This window comes from Nerophis ophidion, linkage group LG05, assembly GCF_033978795.1.
Source record: "Nerophis ophidion isolate RoL-2023_Sa linkage group LG05, RoL_Noph_v1.0, whole genome shotgun sequence".
NCBI classification, from domain to species: domain Eukaryota; kingdom Metazoa; phylum Chordata; class Actinopteri; order Syngnathiformes; family Syngnathidae; genus Nerophis; species Nerophis ophidion.
In genome coordinates, this window is record NC_084615.1 from 65,578,460 (window position 1) to 65,603,657 (window position 25,198).

Below are 25,198 nucleotides of genomic sequence, written 5' to 3' on the forward strand. Positions count from 1 at the left end.
CCATGCGCGTAACAGCTTACTTACGGAACAAATTATAATATCGCACACACTAATGTAAAGCATATCCCCTAGGAACTCCAAAATTATTATCAGCTCAGTTTTGACCAACATTGAGTTACTGGGTTTTGCCTTTGGACGGGAGAAGGCCACTGAGCCAAAATTACAAATCCAACGCATTCATTTCCCTCCTCATACGGACTCATCTGTTTTTTGCTGTTGCCTTGTGCCATTTTTCAATTCCAAAATCACCAAGATTCACCAAAAACTTCCTTGTTCTTTCCCTCAACCACGTTCCCCCCTCCCTGTCTCCCTCATCCATTCATTGTCTAGTTGTTTACTGCCTTCTCATTTGGACATCACTACACTTATTTGTCGATACAAGCCATCCACCTGTCATTGAGATACCCTCCCAACTGTTTTTTTTTTTTAAAAAACAGGCTCAGATCCAAATATTTTAAAAAACCTTCCTCCCATTTCAAATTTGCCATTCATTTAAAAAATCGTTGAAAAACCGTCTCCTCCCAGCTTCACTCCCACCTACTGTTAAACAACCAATATGGACAATTCTAGTCTGGTTTCAGCACCAGGCACAGCACTGGAACAGCACTTGATAAAATCACAAACAATCTCCTCCTGGCAGCTGATTCTGGTCTTCTCATGATCCTCATCCTTTTAGATCTCACTGCAGCCTTTGATACCATTTCACACACTGTCCTCTTCAATAGATTGCACAGTACAGGCATCGCAAACACACCCCTTCACTGGTTTAGATCATATCTCTCCGACCGAACTCAGCTTGTTAAACTCTGTTCATCCAAATCCCTTCTGTCTCCCGTTTCCTCTGGTGTTCCCCAGGGCTCTGTCCTTGGCTCCCTGCTTTCCATCATCTAAATTCTACCTCTTGGCAATATTCTCTGTAAATGTAGAATACATTTTCACTGTTATAAGGCTGACACCCAGATTTATCTCTCTACCAAACCCACTGCTTCTCGTCCTATTTCCTCCCTCACATGCTGCCTCATTAAACTCAAGCAGTGGTTCTCATCCACTTTCCTCAGACCCAACAGTAATAAAACCAAAATCAATATGGTCGGTACGAAATCCATTCAAGCCAAAACCAACAGCTTGTCCATTGCTCTCTGCAATTCCTTCATGTCTCCCTCTTTAATATATGCAATATTAATTGCCCTTGACCTTCACTTACCCAACATACTGCTGCCATACTGGTTCATAACCTTGTCACCTTTTACCTGGACTACTGCCACTCTCTCCTGTTTAGTCTTCCTTACAAGTCACTCTGCAAACTTCAGCTTCTCCAAACTCTGCTGCCCGGATAATCACCTGAACCCCTTCAATCCAGCACATCACCCCTGTTGTGCAGCAACTCCATTGGCTACCCATCAAACACCGTATACAATTTAAAGACGTTATCCTCACTTTTAAAGCTATTCATCACCTTGCCCCTTCATATCTTTCTGACCTGCTTCATGTCAACACGCCCTCATGTTCCCTAAGTTAATCGCCATCCGTGCATCTCACTGTCCCCTTACATCCGCTCAGCCCTTCAACTTTGGAACTCACAACCACCAGACCTTTGCAATATGGACTCAATTTACCTCTTCAAATCAAGACTCAAAACACACCTATTCCTGACAGCTTATTCACTGTAAATTTTATCCATATTTGTTGTTGTTTTTGTTTTTATCCAATGGATTTACGGTGTCCTTGAGTGCTAAGAAAGCTGCCTTGAGAGTAAATTGTATTATTATTATTGTTGTTTTTTTTTTGTCATGTCCAGCCACTCGGGCAAATCCTATTATTGATGAAGATGCTCATATCTAATATACAGATTTACTCTATAAAAGAGAAGTATGGGATACTTCTCTTGTTGCCTTTTTGTAACTGATTTTATTAAATTTATTTACTTCTGTTTGACACAGCCGGACCGGAGCAGGAGGTGATAGAACACAGAACAAAAGAAAGACAAGGGTAAATTGTGGGGAAAAGTGGGGGATAAGACCAAGAGATAACCACAATAACAACAACAAAAAATAAAACAATAACAGAACAGCATTAGCAAATACAATATGTACAAATATGATATGCAAAATGGTAGCAAAGAGGCAGTTATAATATAAATACCACATAAATGACAATTAATATTATTGTACTACAAATGGAGCAGTAAAAATACTAGTAGAAATAGCACTACTGATCATGAATAATAATAATCACCTCCATAATAAACAATACAATTGTTTCAAATACAACAATACTTGTATGTAATGAAAACTATGATTACAAAATAAATCATATAAATGGAGGGGAAGAATGAGAAGCAAACTATGTTAACCTTGTAGATTGTTATAATAAAAATAGGTTAAGCTTTATCAGTGTACCGTTTTTTACCCAGTTTCCCCTAAGACAGGGGTAGGGAACCTATGGCTCTAGAGCCATGTGTGGCTCTTTTGATGACTGCATCTGGCTCTCAGACACGTCTTAGCTGAAATTACTTAACAGGCTAAGTAATTTATCATTTCGCTTGTAATCGCAGTGTTAAAAATAACGTTCAAAATATAAAACATTCTCATCCATTTTAATCCACTTGTCCGTTTTCTACCGCACCTGTTCAAGAAGTCGCATCAATGGTAAGATGTATTTGATTTATTATTGGTTAGCTTCAGAATAACAATGTTATTAAACAGAATAAGAGACTAACTATATTCTAAAAATGTTGGTGTTACTTAAAAATGCACACATTTAGTTGTATTCAGTGTTAAAAAAATATTATATGGCTCTCACGGAAATACATGTTAAAATATTTGGCTTTCATGGCTCTCTCAGCCAAAAAGGTTCCCGACCCCTGCCCTAAGAGAACAACTTTAATATACAGTATGTTTGATGAAACGTGATTGTATGCATGAGTGTATGTATGCATATTTGCTTGTGTATATACAGTGTGTGTACATGTATGTTTTTACAGTAAATCTGTGTGTGTATGAATGTACTGTGTTTGTGTATGTGTGTGGGAGCATATGTACCTATGTATGTGCAAAAGTAGCTATGTGTGCGTGTACATATGTATGTATGAATAATTGTACGTATGTAAGTATAAATATGTATGAATAATTGTGCGTATGCATGTGTGTTTGTATGTACAGCTATATTTGTCTACCAGTATGTGCGGGAGTCTGCTTCTCAAAACAAACATTTATCCTACCCAAGTGGAACTGTTATTCCTTGTGTTATTAATGTGTAATTAGTGTGGTATTTTAAAACCTATTTTTGCAGAGTGTGCATAATAACACTGTGCCTATTGACTGTCCAGTTAAGGTTTTTGTTTCTACTTAAGTTTCCAATGGTTTAGCGTCTTCCATATTGACTTGATTGCTTTTGCAGCCTGTCATTACTGGACCGACTGCACATTTGCACATGTGGAATGGTAACATTAATTAGACAAACTGTCCAAAACGCGTTGCCAGAGACATTTCAAGGCCCTTCAGTCAATCTGCGCTGCAAATCTCTGGTGCTAAAAAAAATTATATTAATAATGATGATGAATTCATCTCTATGAATGCACTAATTATCATGGTCAGTTGTTAGCGGGACACAAAAATGCAGAGACAAAATGGGAGGTGCGGGTAAAATAATGTGTAATTAACAAAAGCAAGGAGCACCGGTGTGGGCCTGTGGGGATATCAGTCAACCAGAGGTGAAAATTCTGAAGCTTGTTGTAGTCATAAAACATTCAACTCTTGCAAGCACTGCAAAAATTATCCAGCCCCGTCCTCGAGCATCCTGATTGAAAACCAGCGATATGTGTGTCACAATTGCCAATCAGGGACAGGTGTGTTAAATCATCGCTCCAAAGGGAAGTGTAAAACAAGGTAAAAGGAGCGCTGACACACAACCAAACACAAAACACAGAAAAACAATCACTGTACATAATACAGTACAAAACTGTCGGATCATGATAATAATTTTGACAAGCCTAATTTATGTATTCATTCATTCATTGTAGTCATTCATTTTTACTATCTACTGCTCAGGGTCACAGGAGAACTTGATCCTATCCCAGGTGACAAAACACCTAGTATTTGTTTTCCATAATTCTGGTGTCACTGTTTGGAATGAGCTAAATGGGTATTCAACTCAGTCCCCAAAAAGTATACTACAAATGAATTGAGCTTTGAACAGTATTTATTGTGCGTCCTAGCACCATTTTGACATTATCAGCAAGGGTGGAGTAAAACGGAGAGAGAATATTAATTTCTTTTGGACACATAATGGAATAGGAATAATATGAATGAGAACAATAGAAACAATACAACAGGCTTTTTTTGTTTTCCATGAACATAATGTGTCGTAATTAAACAGCCATGTGCCATGAAGAAAACACAAAATAATGGTTCTCCACCACTGCATGGCTTGCTTAATCTTGCTTTGTGATGTGCTCCTCTTTTTTTGGACAATGTTCTAATTACACTATGTTGTGCTGGTATAATTAGATACTACAGTATGTATGCCTGTTGACATACTGCATAACAGTGTGGTACGCCAGCTGCACTGAAGCAGACAAACAGGCGATTCAGAGGGTCATAAAGTCTGCACAAAAAATCATCGGCTGCCCCCTGCCCTCCCTGAAGGATTTACATAACTCCCGTTGCCTTAAGAAAGCAAACACCATCACCAAAGACAGCACACACCCTGGCTTCCACCTGTTCGACTTGCTACCATCAGGCAGGCGCTACAGGTGCATCAGAGCCAGAACAAACAGGCTCAGAGACAGCTTTTTTCCCACAGCTGTCACCCTGTTGAACTCTAACTTATAATAATAATAATCCACCCCTGTACAATATCCTGCCCTAAAACCCTACTGTGCAATACTACCCTTCGAGTGCAATACGTCCGACACTGATTGTTATTTAGTACTTCAGTACTCTTGTCTCGTTCTGTGTATTGCACAGTATTTTGTATTTCTACAGTGTTTTGTATATTGTACAGGATTGCTTGTTATTTTTATTGGATAGTAGTCTATTTTAATTGTTAGTTCAATTGTGTTATTTATTTTACCCCATATTTATTCCCACAACCGCACCTTAAGTTGGAGTCTTTAATCTCGTTATATGCAAATATAATGACAATAAAGTCTATTCTATTGTATTCTCTATTCTATGTAAGGGATGCAGTGATGACATCCTGGTTATGCATTTTTTAACGTGGTTATGCATTTTTTTGAAGAAAAAAGAACATGCATTTCAAGGTACAGATTGGTGAAAATGAAGTGGGCCTTGTGTACAGTTTGTAAACATAAAACAAATAAAATACAGAAATACAGTCCCCAAGTGTGGGAGTGTGTTGAACTTTGGAGAAGACTTTGCACTGCCAGTTCAGTGCCTTGCATCTGAACTTCCGTGATGCTTTGGACTGTCAGCAGCTGGCAAAGGCACCAAATGCCATTGGGAAGAGGAAGAGGGGATGTATTGTATCTAATCTCATCACCATTTATTTTTAATAGCACACAGCTGTGTTGTTCTCCCTTTCATCATCAGTTGTCTGGGCGGACTGTAAATAGCAAGCCGGGGCATGCACTCGCAAGGTACATTTTTGTGATGGATAATTCGATTCGCATTGAAATATAGGATTTACGAAGCGATACAAAAACGATTCATTTATACAACAGGACCATTGGCTGCGATTCGATTTAGTGTATGACCATTCAATACGTTGTATGAACAATTCAATTCTATGGTTAACGTTTGCCCGTGGACACATTATTCTTTTTACACCACTGAAGAACAATGCATGCGCTCCTCCTCAAGTTAGAGAGAAAATAGTTTGGACCTTGGCACCGAGCACTCAGTCAAAATCTGTCCAAGCTAATAAATTTATGAGCATGAACTGATGAAAACTACTCGGATTAGAGGCAAAACGTTTTCTAAGACATCTGATTGGTTAAATGCCGTGAGAATAACAATAACCTGATGATTGGGAACAGCCATAAACACATTTATCTTCATAAATATATATATATATATATATATAAAAAAACATGTTCTATAAAAGGGTGGAATGCCATCTCCGGGTTGGGGAGGAGACCCTGCCCCAAGTGGAGGAGTTCAAGTACCTAGGAGTCTTGTTCACGAGTGAGGGAAGAGTGGATCGTGAGATCGACAGGCGGTTCGGTGCGGCGTCTTCAGTAATGCGGACGTTGTATCGATCCGTTGTGGTGAAGAGGGAGCTGAGCCGGAAGGCAAAGCTCTCAATTTACGGGTCGATCTACGTTCCCATCCTCACCTATGGTCATGAGCTTTGGGTCATGACCGAAAGGATAAGATCACGGGTACAAGCAGCCAAATTGAGTTTCCTCCGCCAAGTGGCGGGGCTCTCCCTTAGAGATAGGGTGAGAAGCTCTGCCATCCAGGAGGAGCTCAAAGTAAAGCCGCTGCTCCTCCACATCGAGAGGAGCCAGATGAGGTGGCTCGGGCATCTGAGCAGGATGCCACCCGAACGCCTCCCTAGGGAGGTGTTTAAGGCACGTCCAACTGGTAAGATGCCACGGGGAAGACCCAGGACACTTTGGGAAGACTATGTCTCCTGGCTGGCCTGGGAACGCCTCGGGATCCCCCGGGAGGAGCTAGACGAAGTGGCTGGGGAGAGGGAAGTCTGGGCTTCCCTGCTTAGGCTGCTGCCTCCGCGACCCGACCTCGGATGAGCGGAAGATGATGGACGGATGGATGGATAAAAAAGTGACATGCTTCCAGAATTTTCTATTTTTTAAAACAATATACAGTACAGTACAGACCAAAAGTTGTCATGATCTGTGATTGGGATCATGTTTTATGTTATTTTCTGTTTAAGACTCCATTAGTTCCTGTTTGCACCTTCTTGTTTGTTTTGTCACCATGGTTACTCATTGTGTTCACCTGCCTCTGATTAGTGCTCGCCTGCTTCCCAAGCACTAATCAGAGGCAGTATTTAAATATGTCTTTGTCTGTCAGTCGGTCTGGTGACATTGCTAGTTTTTCAAGCCAAAGTTCATGCTGCTCTTTTCAAGCCACAGTAGGTGTTGGTTTTTTTATGTTCATAGTTTAAGTTAAAGTGTTAGTTTTGTTCCCTGCGCCAAATTTGTGCCTTCGCCTTGTGAGCGTCTTTTGGTTGTACCCCTTTTTTGAGGAGTCAAGATTAAATCATGTTTTTACTTTCAAGCCGGTCTAGTCCGTTTGCATCACGGGAGAACAATCCCTGCAGCAAATTGAGAAATAATCCTTGTTCTGACAAAAGTTTAGACACACCTTCTCATTTCTATGTGTTTTCTGTGTTTTCATGACCATTTACATTGTAGATAGTCATTGAAGGCATCAAAACTATGACACCTGAGAAGTGAAAACCTTTTGAGGTGACTACCTCTTGAAGCTCATCTAGAGAATGCCAAGAGTGTGTAACAATAATCAAAGCAAAGGAAGGCTATTTTGAAGAAACTAGAAATATAAAAGATGATCTCAGTTACTTTACATGTTTTTGTTAAAGGCCTACTGAAATGAAATTTTCTTATTTAAACGGGGATAGCAGGTTCATTCTATGTGTCATACTTGATCATTTTGCGATATTGCCATATTTTTGATGAAAGGACTTAGTAGAGAACATCAACGATAAAGTTCGCAACTTTAGGTCGCTACCGGAAATAGCAGGCGATGTGCGCATGACGTCACTGGTTGTAGGGCTCTTCACACCCTCACATTGTTTACAATTACAGCAAGCAGCAGATAGAGCTATTCGGACCGAGAAAGTGAGAATTTCCCCATTAATTTGAGCGAGGTTGAAAGATTTGTGGATGAGGTAATTTAGAGTGAAGGACTAGAAAAAAAAGAAAAAAAAAAAAAAAGTTAAAAAAATAAAAGGCGATTGCAGTGAGAGCGATTCAGATGTTATTAGGCACATTTTCTAGGATAGTTCTAGAAAATCCCTTATCTTTCTATTGTGTTGCTAGTGTTTTAGTGAGTTAAATAGTACCTTAAAGTCGGAGGGGTGTGGCCATAAGGGGGTTTTGACGCCATAGTCTCTGAGAGAAGTCACGGCAGCTGCAGCTGATCTTCGGTAAAAGGCGACTTATTTCCACAATTTTATTACCGAAAACTGCCGGTCGACATGTAGTCGGGATCCATGTTCGCTTGACCGCTCTGATCCATACTAAAGTTTCACCTCCGGGAATTTTAAACAAGGAAACACCGTGTGTTTGTGTGGCTAAAGGCTAAAAGCTTCCCACCTCCATCTTTCTACTTTGACTTCTCCATTATTAATTGAACAAATTGCAAAAGATTCAGCAACACAGATGTCCAAAATACTGTGTAATTGCGCGATGAAAAAAGACGACTTCTAGCCGTAAGTGGTGCTGGGCTAATATGTCCCCTCCAACCAATAACGTCACAAACACGCGTCATTGTCACGTCATCATTGCGCGACGTTTTCAACAGGAAACTCCGCGGGAAATTTAAAATCGTAATTTAGTAAACTAAAAAGGCCGTAATGGCATGTGTTGCAATGTTAATATTTCATCATTGATGTATAAACTATCAGACTGCGTGGTCGGTAGTAGTGGGTTTCAGTAGGTCTTTAAGTACATAATTCCACATGTGTTCATTCTTAGTTTCGAGGCCTTCAGTGACAATCTAATAGTCATGAAAATAAAGGCAACTCATTGAATAAGGTGTGTCCAAACTTTTGGCCTGTACTATATATCCCCAAAGATGTTTTATGAAGTAAAAAAGCAAATATGTCACATATTTTTTTTTGCACGAGTCAAGTCAGTGTCGTCACAGACGCCTTCGGGTTCAAGCCAATAGCTCGACTGAAAGGGTAGGACTTCTGGGACAAGGATAGGAGATGAGGTGTGTCGTGGAGGTGAAAGGTTGTTTCAATGGGCCAGAAAAGAGCGAAACGCAGAGATTGAGCCCGTTGTACGAGAATGTTGCATGTTGTGAGAAAAAGACAGACAAACCGGGAATCTGTCTGAGCCTTCATTACTTGGGATGTTGCAATAGTAACGGTCCGCACAGCACGGAGACGGTCCACAGCGTTGACTTAACGTATCTTGTGGATAATTAATTGGCGGGCAGCCGTGACTCCCGTGTTCTTTTAATGATAAACTGTTTCCTGATTGCTGGTCTCGCGTGACACCCGGTCCATGGATCTACATCTATTCTAATCTCAGGTTAAGTAAGTAAAGAAACAAGCATGTGACCGTCGTGCATTTCTCAAACCGAATATCTGGCCGCATCAGTTTATCTTAAACAACACTTGCATGCACAAACATTGAGGTGTGAATTCACACCAACTTATGCATTCATTTTGAATTCGAAGTTTGCACTAGTGTCCTGGGTTCTGCTGCAAACAAATATATACTCTGCGCTGGATGGAACGACTGTACAGGTGGATCAAATTTGTTCAGTGGTAGATCTGGAGAGTCTCTACAACATACACTATATTGCCAAAAGTATTTGGCCACCCATCCAAATGATCAGAATCAGGTGTCCTAATCAATTGGCCCGGCCACAGGTGTATACAATCAAGTACTTAGGCATGGAAACTGTTTCTACAAACATTTGTGAAATAATGGGCCGCTCTCGGGAGATCAGTTATTTCCAGCGTGGAACTGTCATAGGATGCCACCTGTGCAACAAATCCAGTCGTGAAATTTCTTAAATATTCCAAAGTCAACTGTCGGCTTTATTATAAGAAATTGGTACAGTTTGGGGACAACCGAAACTCAGCTCCGGAGTGGTAGGCCACGTAAACTGACAGAGAAGGGTCAGCGGAGGAATTATGGTGTGGGGTTGTTTTTAAGGAGTTGGGCTTGGCTCCTTAATTCCAGTGAAAGGAACTTTGAATGCTCCAGGATACCAAAACATTTCTGAATATTCCATGCTCCCAACCTTGTGAGAACAGTTTGGAGCGGGCCCCTTCCTCTTCCAACATAACTGTGCACCAGTGCAGAAAGCAAAGACCATAAAGACATGGATGACAGAGTCTGGTGTGAATGAATTTGACTGGCCTGCACATAGTCCTGACCTGAACCCGATAGAACACATTTGGAATGAATTAAAACGGAGACTGAGAGACAGACCTTCTCGACCAACATCAGTGTGTGACCTCACCAATGCGCTTATGGAAGAATGGTCGAAAATTCCTATGTACACACTCCGCATTTGGGGACAGCCTTCCCAGAAGTTGAAGCTATAATAGCTGCAAAAGGTGGACCGACATCATATTGAACCCTATGAGTTAGAAATGTGATGTCACTTCAAGTTCCTATGTGAGTCAAGTAGGGGTGTAACCGTACGTGTAATTGTATTGAACCGTTTCGGTACAGTGTTTTCGGTTCGGTGCGGAGGAGTACCGAATGAGTACACAGGAAGTAGCAGCCTAAGCTAAAGTCTTAATAAGCTGCTCTGCTTTCTGCCTCCGTCTCCTACACAGCACCCAGCATTGTCCCTCCCACACAACCATGTGGTTGGTTACATTAAAAAGCGGTAACAGCCAATCAGCAGTGCGTATTCAGAGCCCATGTAGTCAGTGCTTCAGCGTCGAGCAGATATGTGTTTAGTACCAAGTGAGCAGCGGAATCTCCCAAAATTATACTTAACACTTCCAAGTCAACTACTACTAACATCACGATGAGCCCGTTGACCTTCTAGAAACAAACTGAAGCTCAGCTCACTCGCACTCCTGGCTTAAGGTGAAGGCTAATTAGCTTTTAGCGTAACTTTAGCTCATTCTGCGGTGTGTGCGTGTGTTACGGACAGTGTTGATTGAGGTGTGTTGAAGCAGCAAAAAAGGACTTTATGTTAAATGAAGAGTTTCTGTCTTTGATAGTTGATATAATAATGTAAGTGCGTCATAAAGCGTACATGAACTCCATGGTGTTCAGGGATGAATAGTCTCTCCTATTGCTATTGTACTATTTTTTCAGCTATAGTTACATTAATCATTAGTAATGTAGCAGCCTAGTTTTGAATGGCAGGGTCCCTGCTATCACATGTTGATACAAATGAAACATTTACATAATAAAAATCACCTACAGAGTTCCCAAACTGTAATAAATGAAGCAGGATGAGTTGACTTGAAACTGTTAAATGTTGCACTTTTTATATGTAGAAGAAAAAATTGTCATTTTAATTAATCCGAGCAACACGTTGAGGGAGTTTAATGTTGATTAATGTTGGCAGAATTAGTATAATGTTCTCACTGTTAAACGGATAAAGCCATTGTTTACAAATTTGGTAAATAAATAACCAAACAATTTACATTTTATCACTTTCTTACTGTATCGAAAATGAACTGAACCATGACCTATAAACCGAGGTACGTACCGAACCTAAATTTTTGTGTGCCGTTACACCTCTACATTTAGGGGCGGTATAGCTCGGTTGGTAGAGCGGCCGTGCCAGCAACTTGAGGGTTGCAGGTTCGATTCCCGCTTCTGCCATCCTAGTCACTGCCGTTGTGTCCTTGGGCAAGACACTTTACCCACCTGCTCCCAGTGCCACCCACACTGGTTTAAATGTAACTTAGATATTGGGTTTCACTATGTAAAGCGCTTTGAGTCACTAGAGAAAAGCGCTATATAAAATATAATTCACTTCACTTCACTAGAGTCAAGGCATGTGGCCAAATACTTTTGGCAATATAGTCTATGTGGCAAAAAATATATATTTTTTTCTAGAATACAGTTGTTAAAAATACTCTTGCTAGAAGTGCTTCAAACACTTCTAGCAAGAGACCATTATGAGTGGCAGCAGCTTTTAAGTTCAGAATGACTTCTGAGGTCTTAACAATAAAAGGAAGGTAAACAGAGATTGATTTCCAAATACAGTATATGCTTGATTATTTTCTGCATGAATGTTCGAGAAGCTAGCTGTGAGTGAATTCTGAAAAAATATGGGTTTTAAGCTAAAATGTTGCAATTTGGCCGACAGCGGCCATCACCAAGTGGTGACAAATGTGTGTAGTTTCGTTGTTTTTGATCAAAGGAAGAAACACAGTTTGACAGTAAAAGTTCAGATTGTTTCTGACCCGAAAACTGTAGGTGTTTAAAGTGAAGGGGAGTTTCTGGGTATTCAATTCCCGCTCTTTAGTGCCAAAAGAAATGAACACCACATGCTTCGAGAAACACACTGCGAGTGAAAACTTGCGCTACAAAGCGCACAGAGTGTTTTGTATGCATGCATATTTTGGCACTGTTTTGAATCGATACAATCGAGGGATGTACAGTATTTAATTGTACCTTGATAATCATAAGCATTAGTATGTTTGATGTAATTTACTGTAGGGCACTATGATGTTTGGACTAAATTAAATAAAAGCATCGCGCAAATGTTTTGCATTAAGTATCCGTCCATCCATTTCTGCCGCTTATTCCCTTTGGGTTTGCAGGGGGGCGCTGGTGCCTATCTTAGCTACAATCGGGCGGAAGGCGTCGTACACCCTGGACAAGTCGCCACCTCGTCGGAAAATTTGCAGTAAGTATGTTATATGTTATTTATTTAGTATTATGATATACATCAGGAGTCACCAACGCAGTGCCCGTGGGCACCAAGTAGCCCGTCAGGACCAGATGAGTAGCCCGCTGGCCTGTTCTAAAAATAGCTCAAATAGCAGCACTTACCAGTGAGCTGCCTCTATTTTTTAAATTGTATTTATTTAGTAGCAAGCTGGTCAACATTTTTAATTCTAAGAGAGACAAAACTCAAATATAATTTGTTTAAATAAATTCATTTATGTTTTTACTTTGCTTCTTATAACTTTCAGAAAGACAATTGTAGAGAAAAAATACAACCTTAAAAATGATTTTAGGATTTTTAAACACATATACCTTTTTACCTATTAATTTCCTTCCTCTTCTTTCCTGCCAATTTAAATCAATGTTCAAGTAATTTTTTATTTTTTTTTATTGTAAAGAATAATAAATGCATTTTGATTTAATTCTTCATTATAGCTTCTGTTTTTTCAACGAAGAATATTTGTAAAATATTTCTTCAAACTTATTATGATTAAAAATCAAAAACAATTATTCTAGCACATCTAGAGAATCTTTAGAATCAAATTTAAATCGTATCTCAAAGTCTTTGGAATTTCTTTTAACATTTTTGTTCTGGAAAATCTAGAAGAAATAATGATTTGTCTTTGTTAGAAATATAGCTTGGTCCAATTTGTAATATATTCTAACAAAATGCAGATTGGATTTTAACCTATTTAAAACATTTCAGCAAAGTTCTAAAATTAATCTTTTCAGGAAATATTAGTAATTATGTTCCATAAATTATTTTTTAAATTGTTTCCAAAAGATTCAACTTAGCTAGTTTTTCTCTTCTTTTTTTCGGTTGAATTTAGAATTTTAAAGAGTCGAAATTGAAGATAAACTATGTTTCAAATTTTTTTTTTTTCCTTTTTTCTCTTTTTTTAAACCGTTCAATTAAGTGTTTTTTTCATCATTTATTCTCTACAAAAAACCTTCCGTAAAAAGAAAAAAAAGGTACGACGGAACAACAGATAGAAATACCTATTTTTTTATACACATACATTTATTTACTAAAGGTAAATTGAGCAAATTGGCTATTTCTGCCAATATATTTAAGTGTGTATCAAACTGATAGCCCTTCGCATTAATCAATACCCAAGAAGTAGCTCTTGGTTTCAAAAAGGTTGGTGACCCCTGGTATACATGTACATTGTCTGGCCAAAAACAACGGCCAAACACTAATGATCGTATTGTCTTTACAGTTGATATGTTTGTTGATGGTGACAGATTTTGATTCACTCTGGAACATACCGTATTTTTCGGACTATAAGTCACAGATTTTTTCATAGTTTGGCCGGGGGTGCGACTTATACTGAGGAGCGACTTATGTGTGAAATTATTAACCCATTACCGCAAAACATCAAATAATATTATTTAGCTCATTCACATAAGAGACTAGACATATAAGATTTAATCGGATTTAGCAATTAGGAGTGACATATTGTTTAGTAAACGTATAGCATGTTCTATATGTTATAGTTATTTGAATGACGCTTACCATAATATGTTACGTTAACATACCAGGCACCTTCTCAGTTGGTTATTTATGCGTCATATAATGTACACTTATTCAGCCTGTTGTTCACTATTCTTTATTTATTTTAAATTGCCTTTCCAATGTCTATTCTTGGTGTTGGGAGACAGGGCCTTCTCTGTGGTCGGCACTAAGCTCTGGAACACTCTGCCCCTCCATGTTCAAACTGCTTCCACAGTGGAGTGTTTTAAGTCTCGTCTTAAGACCCACTTTTATTCTTTGGCTTTTAACACTACGTGAGTTGTGAAGTGAAGTGAAGTGAATTATATTTATATAGCGCTTTTCTCTATTGACTCAAAGCGCTTTACATAGTGAAACCCAATATCTAAGTTACATTTAAACCAGTGGGGGTGGCACTGGGAGCAGGTGGGTAAAGTGTCTTGCCCAAGGACACAATGGCAGTGACTAGGATGGCGGAAGCGGGAATCGAACCTGCAACCCGCAAGTTGCTGGCACGGCCGCTCTACCAACCGAGCTATGCCGGTATGTGTGGTCCTCTGTTGTCCTCTGTGTTTTTTATACACTTTGATTTCCATTTTACTGTTTTAATTGATTTTACCCTTTAAAATTGTTTTTAATTATATTTATTTTTATATAGTTTTTATATTGGTTTTATATATATATTTTTTGTTTTTTGTTTTTATTCAGTCATTGGTGGAGCATAATATTGTTTTTTTTAAATATTGTTTTTAACATGGCTGTGCAGCACTTTGGAAACGTTCTTGTTGTTTAAATGTGCTATATAAATAAAGTGGATTGGATTGGGTTTTATCAAATAAATTTCCCCCAAAAATGCGACTTATACTCCAGGGCGACTTATATATGTATTTTCCTTCTGTATTATGCATTTTCAGCACGTGCGTCTTATACTCCGGAGCGACTTATATTTCGAAAAATGCGATAATAATTATTTTGGTAACACTTTAGTATGGGGAATATATTCACCAATACTTAGTTGCTTATTAACATGCAAAATAGTAACACATTGGCTCTTAAATATTCATTATTAAGTACTTATTAATGCCTTATTCTGGATGTCCTTATTATACAACCAGTAAGCCAATAACTAAGATTATTCCCTCAATAACCTCACTATTCTTTATTTATTTTAAATTGCCTTTCCAATGTCTATTCTTGGTGTTGGGAGACAGGGCCTTCTCTGTGGTCGGCACTAAGCTCTGGAACACTCTGCCCCTCCATGTTCAAACTGCTTCCACAGTGGAGTGTTTTAAGTCTCGTCTTAAGACCCACTTTTATTCTTTGGCTTTTAACACTACGTGAGTTGTGTGGTCCTCTGTTGTCCTCTGTGTTTTTTATACACTTTGATTTCCATTTTACTGTTTTAATTGATTTTACCCTTTAAAATTGTTTTTAATTATATTTATTTTTATATAGTTTTTATATTGGTTTTATATATATATTTTTTGTTTTTTGTTTTTATTCAGTCATTGGTGGAGCATAATATTGTTTTTTTTTAATATTGTTTTTAACATGGCTGTGCAGCACTTTGGAAACGTTCTTGTTGTTTAAATGTGCTATATAAATAAAGTGGATTCGATTGGGTTTTATCAAATAAATTTCCCCCAAAAATGCGACTTATATTCCAGGGCGACTTATATATGTATTTTCCTTCTGTATTATGCATTTTCAGCACGTGCGTCTTATACTCCGGAGCGACTTATATTCCGAAAGATGCGATAATAATCATTTTGGTAACACTTTAGTATGGGGAATATATTCACCAATAATTAGTTGCTTATTAACATGCAAAATAGTAACACATTGGCTCTTAAATATTCATTATTAAGTACTTATTAATGCCTTATTCTGGATGTCCTTATTATACAACCAGTAAGCCAATAACTAAGATTATTCCCTCAATAACCTCAGAATTATTGCTTATTAGTAAACCTAACCTTAACCCTTGTATGTTCCCCTAGTATCCAAATAACTCTAAATTAAGTATTTGTTAGAATATGTTCCCCATACTAAAGTGCTACCATTATTTTTTTTTTGTATGAGATTAACTGTTTAGTAAATCTAACTATTCTGCAGGAGACAACCAAACATGGGACTTCATTCAGAATACTTAAAACAAAGACATATCCATGTGATTTGTGGATTTAATGTGCATCAGCAATTTTGTAATGGATGTGCCAATTTTGTTTAAACTTGTAACTGTTGTGGATTATGTCATATATGTAAGTGAAGTGTATTGTCACACCACAGAAAGCAGAACCTCGAATCAGTCATGCTGAACAACGTTATTTTTGTACAAAAGCGGTTACAAAATATTCGGCGAGCAGCATACCCACCCAACTGGAAGCACTATATCATTATAATTTAATCATCAAATTTTACAGCGCAGCCAAATCTGTCGATCCATTATTTAGTACAGTAACTCTTTGGCTTAAATATAAATGTTCCCATCTTAAATATGTCAAATATTCATTAAAACAGAGTATTATCTTAATGAAATCCCCTCCAACGTTGCATTTCATTCAACTAAGCAGTGAAAAGAAAAGAAAAAGTCAGACAAAGATCTATACAAGACGGAAGTTTCAGATGCCGGTTGACATCTTGCTACTTAAAATACAATCTGTTCAAAATAACAAACAGCATGATACTAATACGTAATCTCCAATTTGCCGTAATAATATGAATGTGTCTGCTTGTAAACTATTTATCTGCTGCTTTTCTCACTTTGTCTTCTGAGCTCTACTCTTCCTGTGGTGTCACAGTCCTTATGGTGCTACAACACTGTTGGTCTCCTGTGGCCACACTTCCCACGATGCATCTGTGGCTCCGGTCTTTTGATGGAGCTGATAGACTGTGAGGACGTTGGTATCGACCAGACATCGCCTGGTGCGATGTCAGCTCGGTGCAGCAGTGGAGTATGTCCAGCACACACCACTGACTTTCAGTCTTTCATCCATGATGCCAATCAATCCTCTTTTTTTCCCCCCATACTGTACATTGTGTCCGCGTCAAGCAATATTACTGTTATTTTATAATATCCCCCTTCTGAATGCTGTTGTACAGGCTTGAACCTGTACCATTTTTTTTTATACTGCTAGATAATTTTTTTGTGTAGCTATGTACGTGTGGATCAATCAATCCCATTGAGTCTGACTACTTTTACCAGTCAGGGATCAATACAGCTTGTTTCTTGTGCCTATGTATGCAATATATATTTTAAAAAAATGCTTGAAAGAGCAGGCGCGCCTTTTAACAATGGCCTGTCGGCTAACTTTCTCGAGAGCGGAGACATATGTTCATTATGACAGACTACTTCGGTTCTCTCGAGCAAAGTGCAACAGTTACACTGAATGATTACTATAAAAGGTTGCCGCACTGTCCTTGCAAGAAACCCTTTTGCTGTTGTTTGTCTCTAGACTTCTTTTCGTTGGGGTTTGCTACAGCGAGTAAATCACATGTTTGATGGAAGCTAACATTTATCTGGCGAAACGTGCTCCCCATTGGAATTCATGCACCTTGTGCATCGGCTGATGTGCATAAATCCAATTAATGGGGAAATGTAATTTCGTTCACGTAAAAAAAAAAATCATTACACTGAATCAGTCCGTACGCTGTATTTTTTTTTTTGTATTTCAACTTACAAATAATCAAATGTCTGATTTATTAGGTTCTGGGTTTTTTCCAAGCATTAGAGGAACAAGCGGTAGAAACGGACGGCTGGACTTACAGCAATTAAATTTCACCATCTTAAAACCATAACCTAGTAAATTGTACAATTTATCGCTTAATAGTTTGTAGTAGGGCTGGACGATATGGCCTTTTATTAATATCTCGATATTTTTAGGCCATGTCACGATACACAGTATATATCTCTATATTTCGCCTTAGCCTTGAATTAACACTTGATGCATATAATCACAGCAGAAAGATGATTCTATGTGTCTACGTTAAAACATTCCTGTTCATACTGCATTAACATATGCTCATCTTAATGACCGACTGAAATTAGCTGGGGGACATGGGACATTTTTTCAACAGTTTCCCAAATTTATCAGTTAATTATGAATATGAGAATGTCGGCATATGCATAAAGTGGTTATCTAAAAGGTGTACAATTCTGGGATGACAGACCTTGGCAAAGATCTGCACAATTTGGTAGAACATGGAATGTGTCTAGCACAGTATGAATAATCTGTCAATTCTTTTAAAACATTTTTCCACAGACTCACCTTGTCTTGAGTACTCATCAGCCTCGTGGTGGACAAGGTCAGTCACACAGCCGCCGTAGTGCAGCCTGTGCTCGTGCTCGAAAGCCTTGAGCGTTTCACTGGAACTGTAAGACTTCTGGGTCGGCACGCGGCATTCATCTGCATCCAGGGGTGAGGTGTTGTAAGGGGAGTCCTTGGAGCTGGTCATCGAGCGTTGCCTTCGGTCCTTCAGATCCATGCTAGTGTGTGTGGATGCAGGTATTGGGTAGATACTGAAAAACTTCTGGTTGGCCTCACTAGAGGTAATCGCCACTATTAGTCACCTGAAAAATATAAACAAAGGGAAAGGGTTGTCATGAAATAAATGTATTCTCTCTTGGTCAGAAAAATACGTATTTATTTATTTTTAATATGAAGGGACATCTTAGCTCCAGTGTAGCAGGAAAATATGCAATGTAAGAGTATCAATGGGGGATGCCATGGTGGAAATATGCCTGCCTGTAGGTCAGAGGTGTCAGACTCAAGGCCCCGGGGTCAGATTTGGCCCGCGACATCATTTTAGCTGGCCAGCAAACACCTGGAAATATGTGTCAATCAAGTACTTGACATCATCTCACTAAATGTAATTGATTTATTTCATTTTGACAGAAAAAAATATATGCATTGCTTGAAATTGCATGCCTTTTAAACTTTAATAATATCCATTATTGCAACAAATACTACAGTATTTTATCACAATTTCCAAACGTTTTTTTGTCTAAATAATAAAAAACACTTCAATATCTGCTTGACTTATGATTTTACAGCAAACTACCCATCAAATTATTAAAAAAGGCAATACATTTTACTGTGTTCTTTACACCATGTGACTGTAAATTGAAAAAAAACTACCAGTTTATTGCGTTAAAATTCTGTTGACTGAGCTGCCGTATTTTTACAGTACAATTGTGTTTTTTAACAGTGTATTACTCTAAATGGAATACCGATACATTTTGTTTTTACGGTAGAAAAACTAGCAGCTAAATTGCCAGAATAAAAAAGGAACTTGTACTGTTTTTCCATTAACAATATAATGTTGTAAAAAAAACAATTCAATCATAAAATTCTGGCAACTAAGCTGCCAGCTTTTTCCGTAAAACAAAAAACAAAACTGTGTAACTGTTTTTATATTTACTGTAAAATGTTGTAAGAAATACAAAAAACGCCCACTACTTTACAGTAACATTTTGTAAATGTCAAATTTTTACTGGAAATTTGACAGACCACTTAAAAATGTGGTAACACTTTAGTATGGGGAACATATTCTAAGTAACAAAGACTTAATTTTGAGTTATTTGGACACTAGGGGAACATATTGTAAGTAACAAAGACTTAAGGGTTAGGGCTAGGGCAGTGGTTCTCAAACTTTTTTCAGTGATGTACCCCCTGTGAACATTTATTTAATTCAAGTACCCCCTAATCAGAGCAAAGCATTTTTTGTTGAAAAAAATAGATAAAGAAGTGAAATACAGCACTATTTCATCAGTTTCTGATTAATTCAATTGTGTAACAGTGCGAAATATTGCTCTTTTGTGGCGGTCTTGCTTGAAATAGTTGGACACAAATAAATAAATAACTGAAAACTTGTTGAAAAATAAACAAGTGGTTCAATTATAAATAAAGATTTCCAAACATGCCCTGCGATGAGGTAGCGACTTGTCCAGGGTGTACCCCGCCTACCGCCCGAATGCAGCTGAGATAGGTGCCAGCGACCCCCCGCCACCCCAAAAGGGACAAGCGGTAGAAAATGGATGGATAGATTAAAACACATAGAAGTAATCATCACCTTAAAGTGCCCTCTTTGGGGATTGTAATAGAGATCCATCTGGATTCATCAATTTAATTCCAAACATTTCTTTACAAAAAAAATAATATTTAAAACATAAACAATATTTATGTAACATGTCCAAAAAATCTAGATGTCAACACTGAATATTGCAATGTTGCATTTATTTTCACAGTTTATGAACTTACATACATATTTTGTCAAAGTATTATTCAATAAATATATTTATAAAGGATTTTTGAATTGTTGCTTTTTTAAGAATATTTAAAAAAAAAATCTCACGTACCCCTTGGCATACCTTCAAGTACCCCTAGGGGTACGCGTACCCCCATCAGAGAACTACTGGGCTAGGGGGTAGAGTTATTGTAGTTTTGTATTGTTTTCATGTGAGAACAGACCATATTCATCAAATGGTATTAAAAGGAGAATCATATACAACAACTTTCTTACTTAGTACTAATAAGCAATAATTCGGAGTTTATTGAGGGAAGACTCTTTGTTATGGCTTACTAGTTGTATAATAAGGCCATGCAGAATAAGGCATTTATAAGTACTTAATGACTAATTAAGAGCCAATATGTTACTAATTTGCATGTGAATAAGCAACTAATCAATTGTGAATATGTTCCCCATACTGAAGAGTTACCAAATATATATATATATATATATATATATATATATCCATCCATTTTCTACCGCTTATTCCCTTTTGTGGTTGTGGGGGGCGCTGGCGCCTATCTCAGCTACAATTGGGCGGAAGGCGGGGTACACCCTGGACAAGTCGCCACCTCATCGCAGGGCCAACACAGATAGACAGACAACATTCACACTCACATTCACACACTAGGGCCAATTTAGTGTTGCCAATCAACCTATCCCCAGGTGCATGTCTTTGGAAGTGGGAGGAAGCCGGAGTACCCGGCGGGAACCCACGCATTCACGGGGAGAACATGCAAACTCCACACAGAAAGATCCCGAGCCTGGATTTGAACCCAGGACTGCAGGAACTTTGTATTGTGAGGCAGACGCACTAAGCCCTCTGCCACCGTGAAGCCCGTGGCATATATATATATATACATATATATATATATATATATCCATCCATCCATCCATTTTCTACCGCGTATTCCCTTTCGGGGTCGCGGGGGGGGCGCATATATATATATGTATGTGTGTGTATACATAATTAATAATGAAATCCAGAGGCAAATTCATACATTATTCGCTGTTATAAGCGGCCCTCTGATGGCAGCCATAACTGCCATGTGGCCCTCGATGAAAAGGAGTTTGACATCCATGCTTTAGGTCTAAAGGGACAAGCAACTATTAGTAAGACTTCTGTACAATGTTCAATCGGAATTTAAATCTTTGACATAAAACAGCCAAAAAATCCCTGCTATTCGGCTGGTGTCAGTCAGCACTGCATGAATGTAGACATACAAAAGAGAAAATAATGATGACAAGAGGGGACATGAATAAAGGAACACAGGAAGAACAATGAGCGAAAGAAGAACATGAGAAGGAATAAAGGAAAAAAGTGCGCAGGACCAAAAAGCCGACAGATGCAACAGGAAGGAATGACAAACGGGAGAAATGACTTTAGGGCATTGCTAGTCTCGCCCTCATTATCAGAGTGCGAATGAATCCGCCTCCCTCTGCGACTTTAAGGGATAATCAAACACAACCAAACCAAGAAGTGCACACACAACCTCACAAACACTAAGAAACGCATACATCCAAATGCACAAAATCAGATTGGATGCACCTATGCACACACGCAGATTTGTTTCATGAACTTGAAAAAAACAACTTTCAACAAAATCGAGCATCAAAAATGCTGCTTCAGCTGTCCATTTCCATTGCGTCAGCCATCCTGCTTTTATTATATTCAAATTGCATACTTGTGGATGCAGATTGTACTTGGTGATGCTAATATGGTATGATACAAGTGCAAGAGCCCGGAGCTACAGAGTACATTAGCAGCTAAAGATCAAAGTGCAACAATACAGCAACCAGCAGTAATTGACAGCAATGCCCCCAGCAGCTGCCAGCATGGGGTATTTAAGGTAATAAATAGACTGGCTTGCTTTCTCTTGCTTGAGGTTACAGGAAGTCTGGTCCACCCACTACATTACAGCAGAGCAGTACATTTCCATAACTCTCAGTCTGAAGAGTATATGTGTTAACATGAGGGCAGGCAAGAGCAGCAAAGGCAACAGCGTCATTTGATTCTGAAAGTGTGATGTAACTGTTCATCATGAGTCATTTTCTTAAACTACATGGTGTAATCCAATGCAGTAGAATTCAAGTTATATTTATGGCCTCAGAAAGGCCTCTACCTGCAAATATACAGAGTCTGTTTTCTCTCAGATATGCTACACATGAACTTAGGGGTGTCCTGAAATTCAAAAATCCATCCATCCATTTTCTACTTTCGGGGGTTGCGGGGGGTTCTGGAGCCTATCTCAGCTGCATTCGGGCGGAAGGCGGCGTACACTCTGAACAAGTCGCCACTTCATCGCAGGGCCAACACAGATAGATAGACAAGATTCACACTCAAATTCACACACTAGGGCCAATTTAGTGTTCCCAATCAACCTATCCCCAGGTGCATGTCTTTGCAGGTGGGAGGAAGTCGGAGTCCCCGGAGGGAACCCACGCAGTCACGGGGAGAACATGCAAACCCCACACAGAAAGATCCCCAGCGCAGAATCGAACCCAGGACCTTCGTATTACATAACATGTTAAATTTCACATTCAAGGCTCAAACGTTATCTATAGCGGGGATGAAACTGTGGGAAATTGTGAGCGGAGAATTTAAACCGTCTTCTAGCCCAGTGGTTCTCAAATGGGGGTACGCGTACTCCTGGGGGTACTTGAAGGTATGCCAAGGGGTACGTGAGATTTTTTTAAAAATAGCAACAAGTCAAAAAGCATTTATAAATATATTTATTCAAGAAAATGTGAATGTAAGTTCATAAACTGAAAAAAAAAATAAAATACAACAATGCAATAATCAGTGTTGACAGCTACATTTTTTTGTGGACATGTTCCATAAATATTGATGTTATAGATCCTCTCCAAGGTTCTCATAGTCATCATTGTCACCGACGTCCCACTGGGTGTGAGTTTTCCTTGCCCTTATGTGGGCCTACCGAGGATGTGGTAGTGGTTTGTGTTGTGGTTTGTGCAGCCCTTTGAGACACTAGTGATTTAGGGCTATATGAGTAAACATTGATTGATTGATTGATTGATTTCTTTTTTTGTGAAGAAATGTTTAGAATTAAGTTTGTATGGAGGTAAAGCCGACGTGAAGACAGCTTGTAGAACAGTGGTTCTCAAATGGGGGTACGCGTACCCCTGGGGGTACTTGAAGGTATGCCAAGGGGTACGTGAGATTTTTTTAAAATAGCAACAAGTCAAAAATCATTTATAAATATATTTATTGAATAATACTTCAAGAAAATGTGAATGTAAGTTCATAAACTGAAAAAAAAAAATACAACAATGCAATAATCAGTGTTGACAGCTACATTTTTTTGTGGACATGTTCCATAAATATTGATGTTATAGATCCTCTCCAAGGTTCTCATAGTCATCATTGTCACGGACGTCCCACTGGGTGTGAGTTTTCCTTGCCCTTATGTGGGCCTACCGAGGATGTCGTGGTGGTTTGTGTTGTGGTTTGTGCAGCCCTTTGAAACACTAGTGATTTAGGGCTATATGAGTAAACATTGATTGATTGATTGATTGATTTCTTTTATTGTGAAGAAATGTTTAGAATTAAGTTTGTATGGAGGTAAAGCCGACGTGAAGACAGCTTGTAGAACAGTGGTTCTCAAATGGGGGTACGCGTACCCCTGGGGGTACTTGAAGGTATGCCAAGGGGTACGTGAGATTTTTTTAAGAATATTCTAAAAATAGCAACAATTCAAAAATTCTTTATAAATATATTTATTGAATAATAATTCAAGAAAATATGAATGTTAGTTCATAAACTTTGAAAAGAAATGCAACAATGCAATATTCAGTGTTGACAGCTAGATCTTTTTGTGGACATGTTCCATAAATATCGATGTTATAGATTTCTTTTTTTGTGAGGAAATGTTTAGAATTAAGTTCATGAATCCAGATGGATCTCTATTACAATCCCCAAAGAGGGCACTTTAAATTGATGATTACTTTTATGTGTAGAAATCTTTATTTATAATTGAAGCACTTGTTTATTTTTCAAAAGGTTTTTAGTTATTTTTATATCTTTTTTTCCAAATAGTCCAAGAAAGACCACTACAAATGAGCAACATTTTGCACTGTTATGAAATGTAATAAATCAGAAACTGATGACATAGTGCTGTATTTTACTTGTTTATCTCTTTTTTTCAACCAAAAATGCTTTCCTCTGATTAGGGGGAACTCGAATTAAAAAATGTTCACAGGTGGTACATCACTGAAAAAAGGTTGAGAACCACTGTTTTAGCCTACAAGTATGCGGTAAAAATTGTGTTGTTGGGAAACTATCAACAACATGACTAGTTGTTTGGACTTTCTCAACTGTGGTCCACAGGTGCGAAACAACTCACTGTGGAATAAGGGACATAACACACCAGGCAAGGCTTCAGAAGACGAAAGATACCCAGGTAACATGGAGCTAATCTCATGGTCACTCCATGCTATTATATCCATTTTGGTGTATGTATACTGACTTGTCATTATCATCCAATATCAAATGTTATACCTGTTCTGAAATTGTCATGTAGCCATCAAATCTGCTGTTGAAACTTGGACTATATAACCAACATATATAACCAACATATAAGCTGATTTAAAATTAGGGGCGGGAAGTGGATATGCATTCTGTCCTGTGTACCTTTTCGTTGGGTGCCCTTGCATGTCTGTCAAATTACAAAGATTGATGAAGTGTTGCTATGTATATCTGTCTGCCGAAATAAATAAATTCATCCATTCAACTAATTGCATGCTGGCAGGATTGAAAGAAAGAGATACAGGGAAAGAGAGACACCCTGTCCAAAACGGGAGTCAATCGTTTCAATGAAGGCTCATTTTAAACTACTTAG

General features: G+C 38.4%; 1 protein-coding gene across 11 annotated transcripts in view; it reads right to left on the reverse strand.

Annotated features, from left to right (window-relative positions):
* The window catches only part of tenm2a (teneurin transmembrane protein 2a), a 719,932-nt gene that overhangs the window by 506,160 nt on the left and 188,574 nt on the right, over positions 1-25,198 (reverse strand). For all 11 annotated transcript variants that reach the window (XM_061901815.1, XM_061901814.1, XM_061901813.1 and 8 more), the window contains exon 2: positions 18,320-18,621. In XM_061901815.1, the coding sequence (XP_061757799.1) occupies positions 18,320-18,536 (217 nt within the window). In that variant the 5' untranslated portion in view covers positions 18,537-18,621. The remainder of the gene's footprint in view (positions 1-18,319; positions 18,622-25,198) is intronic.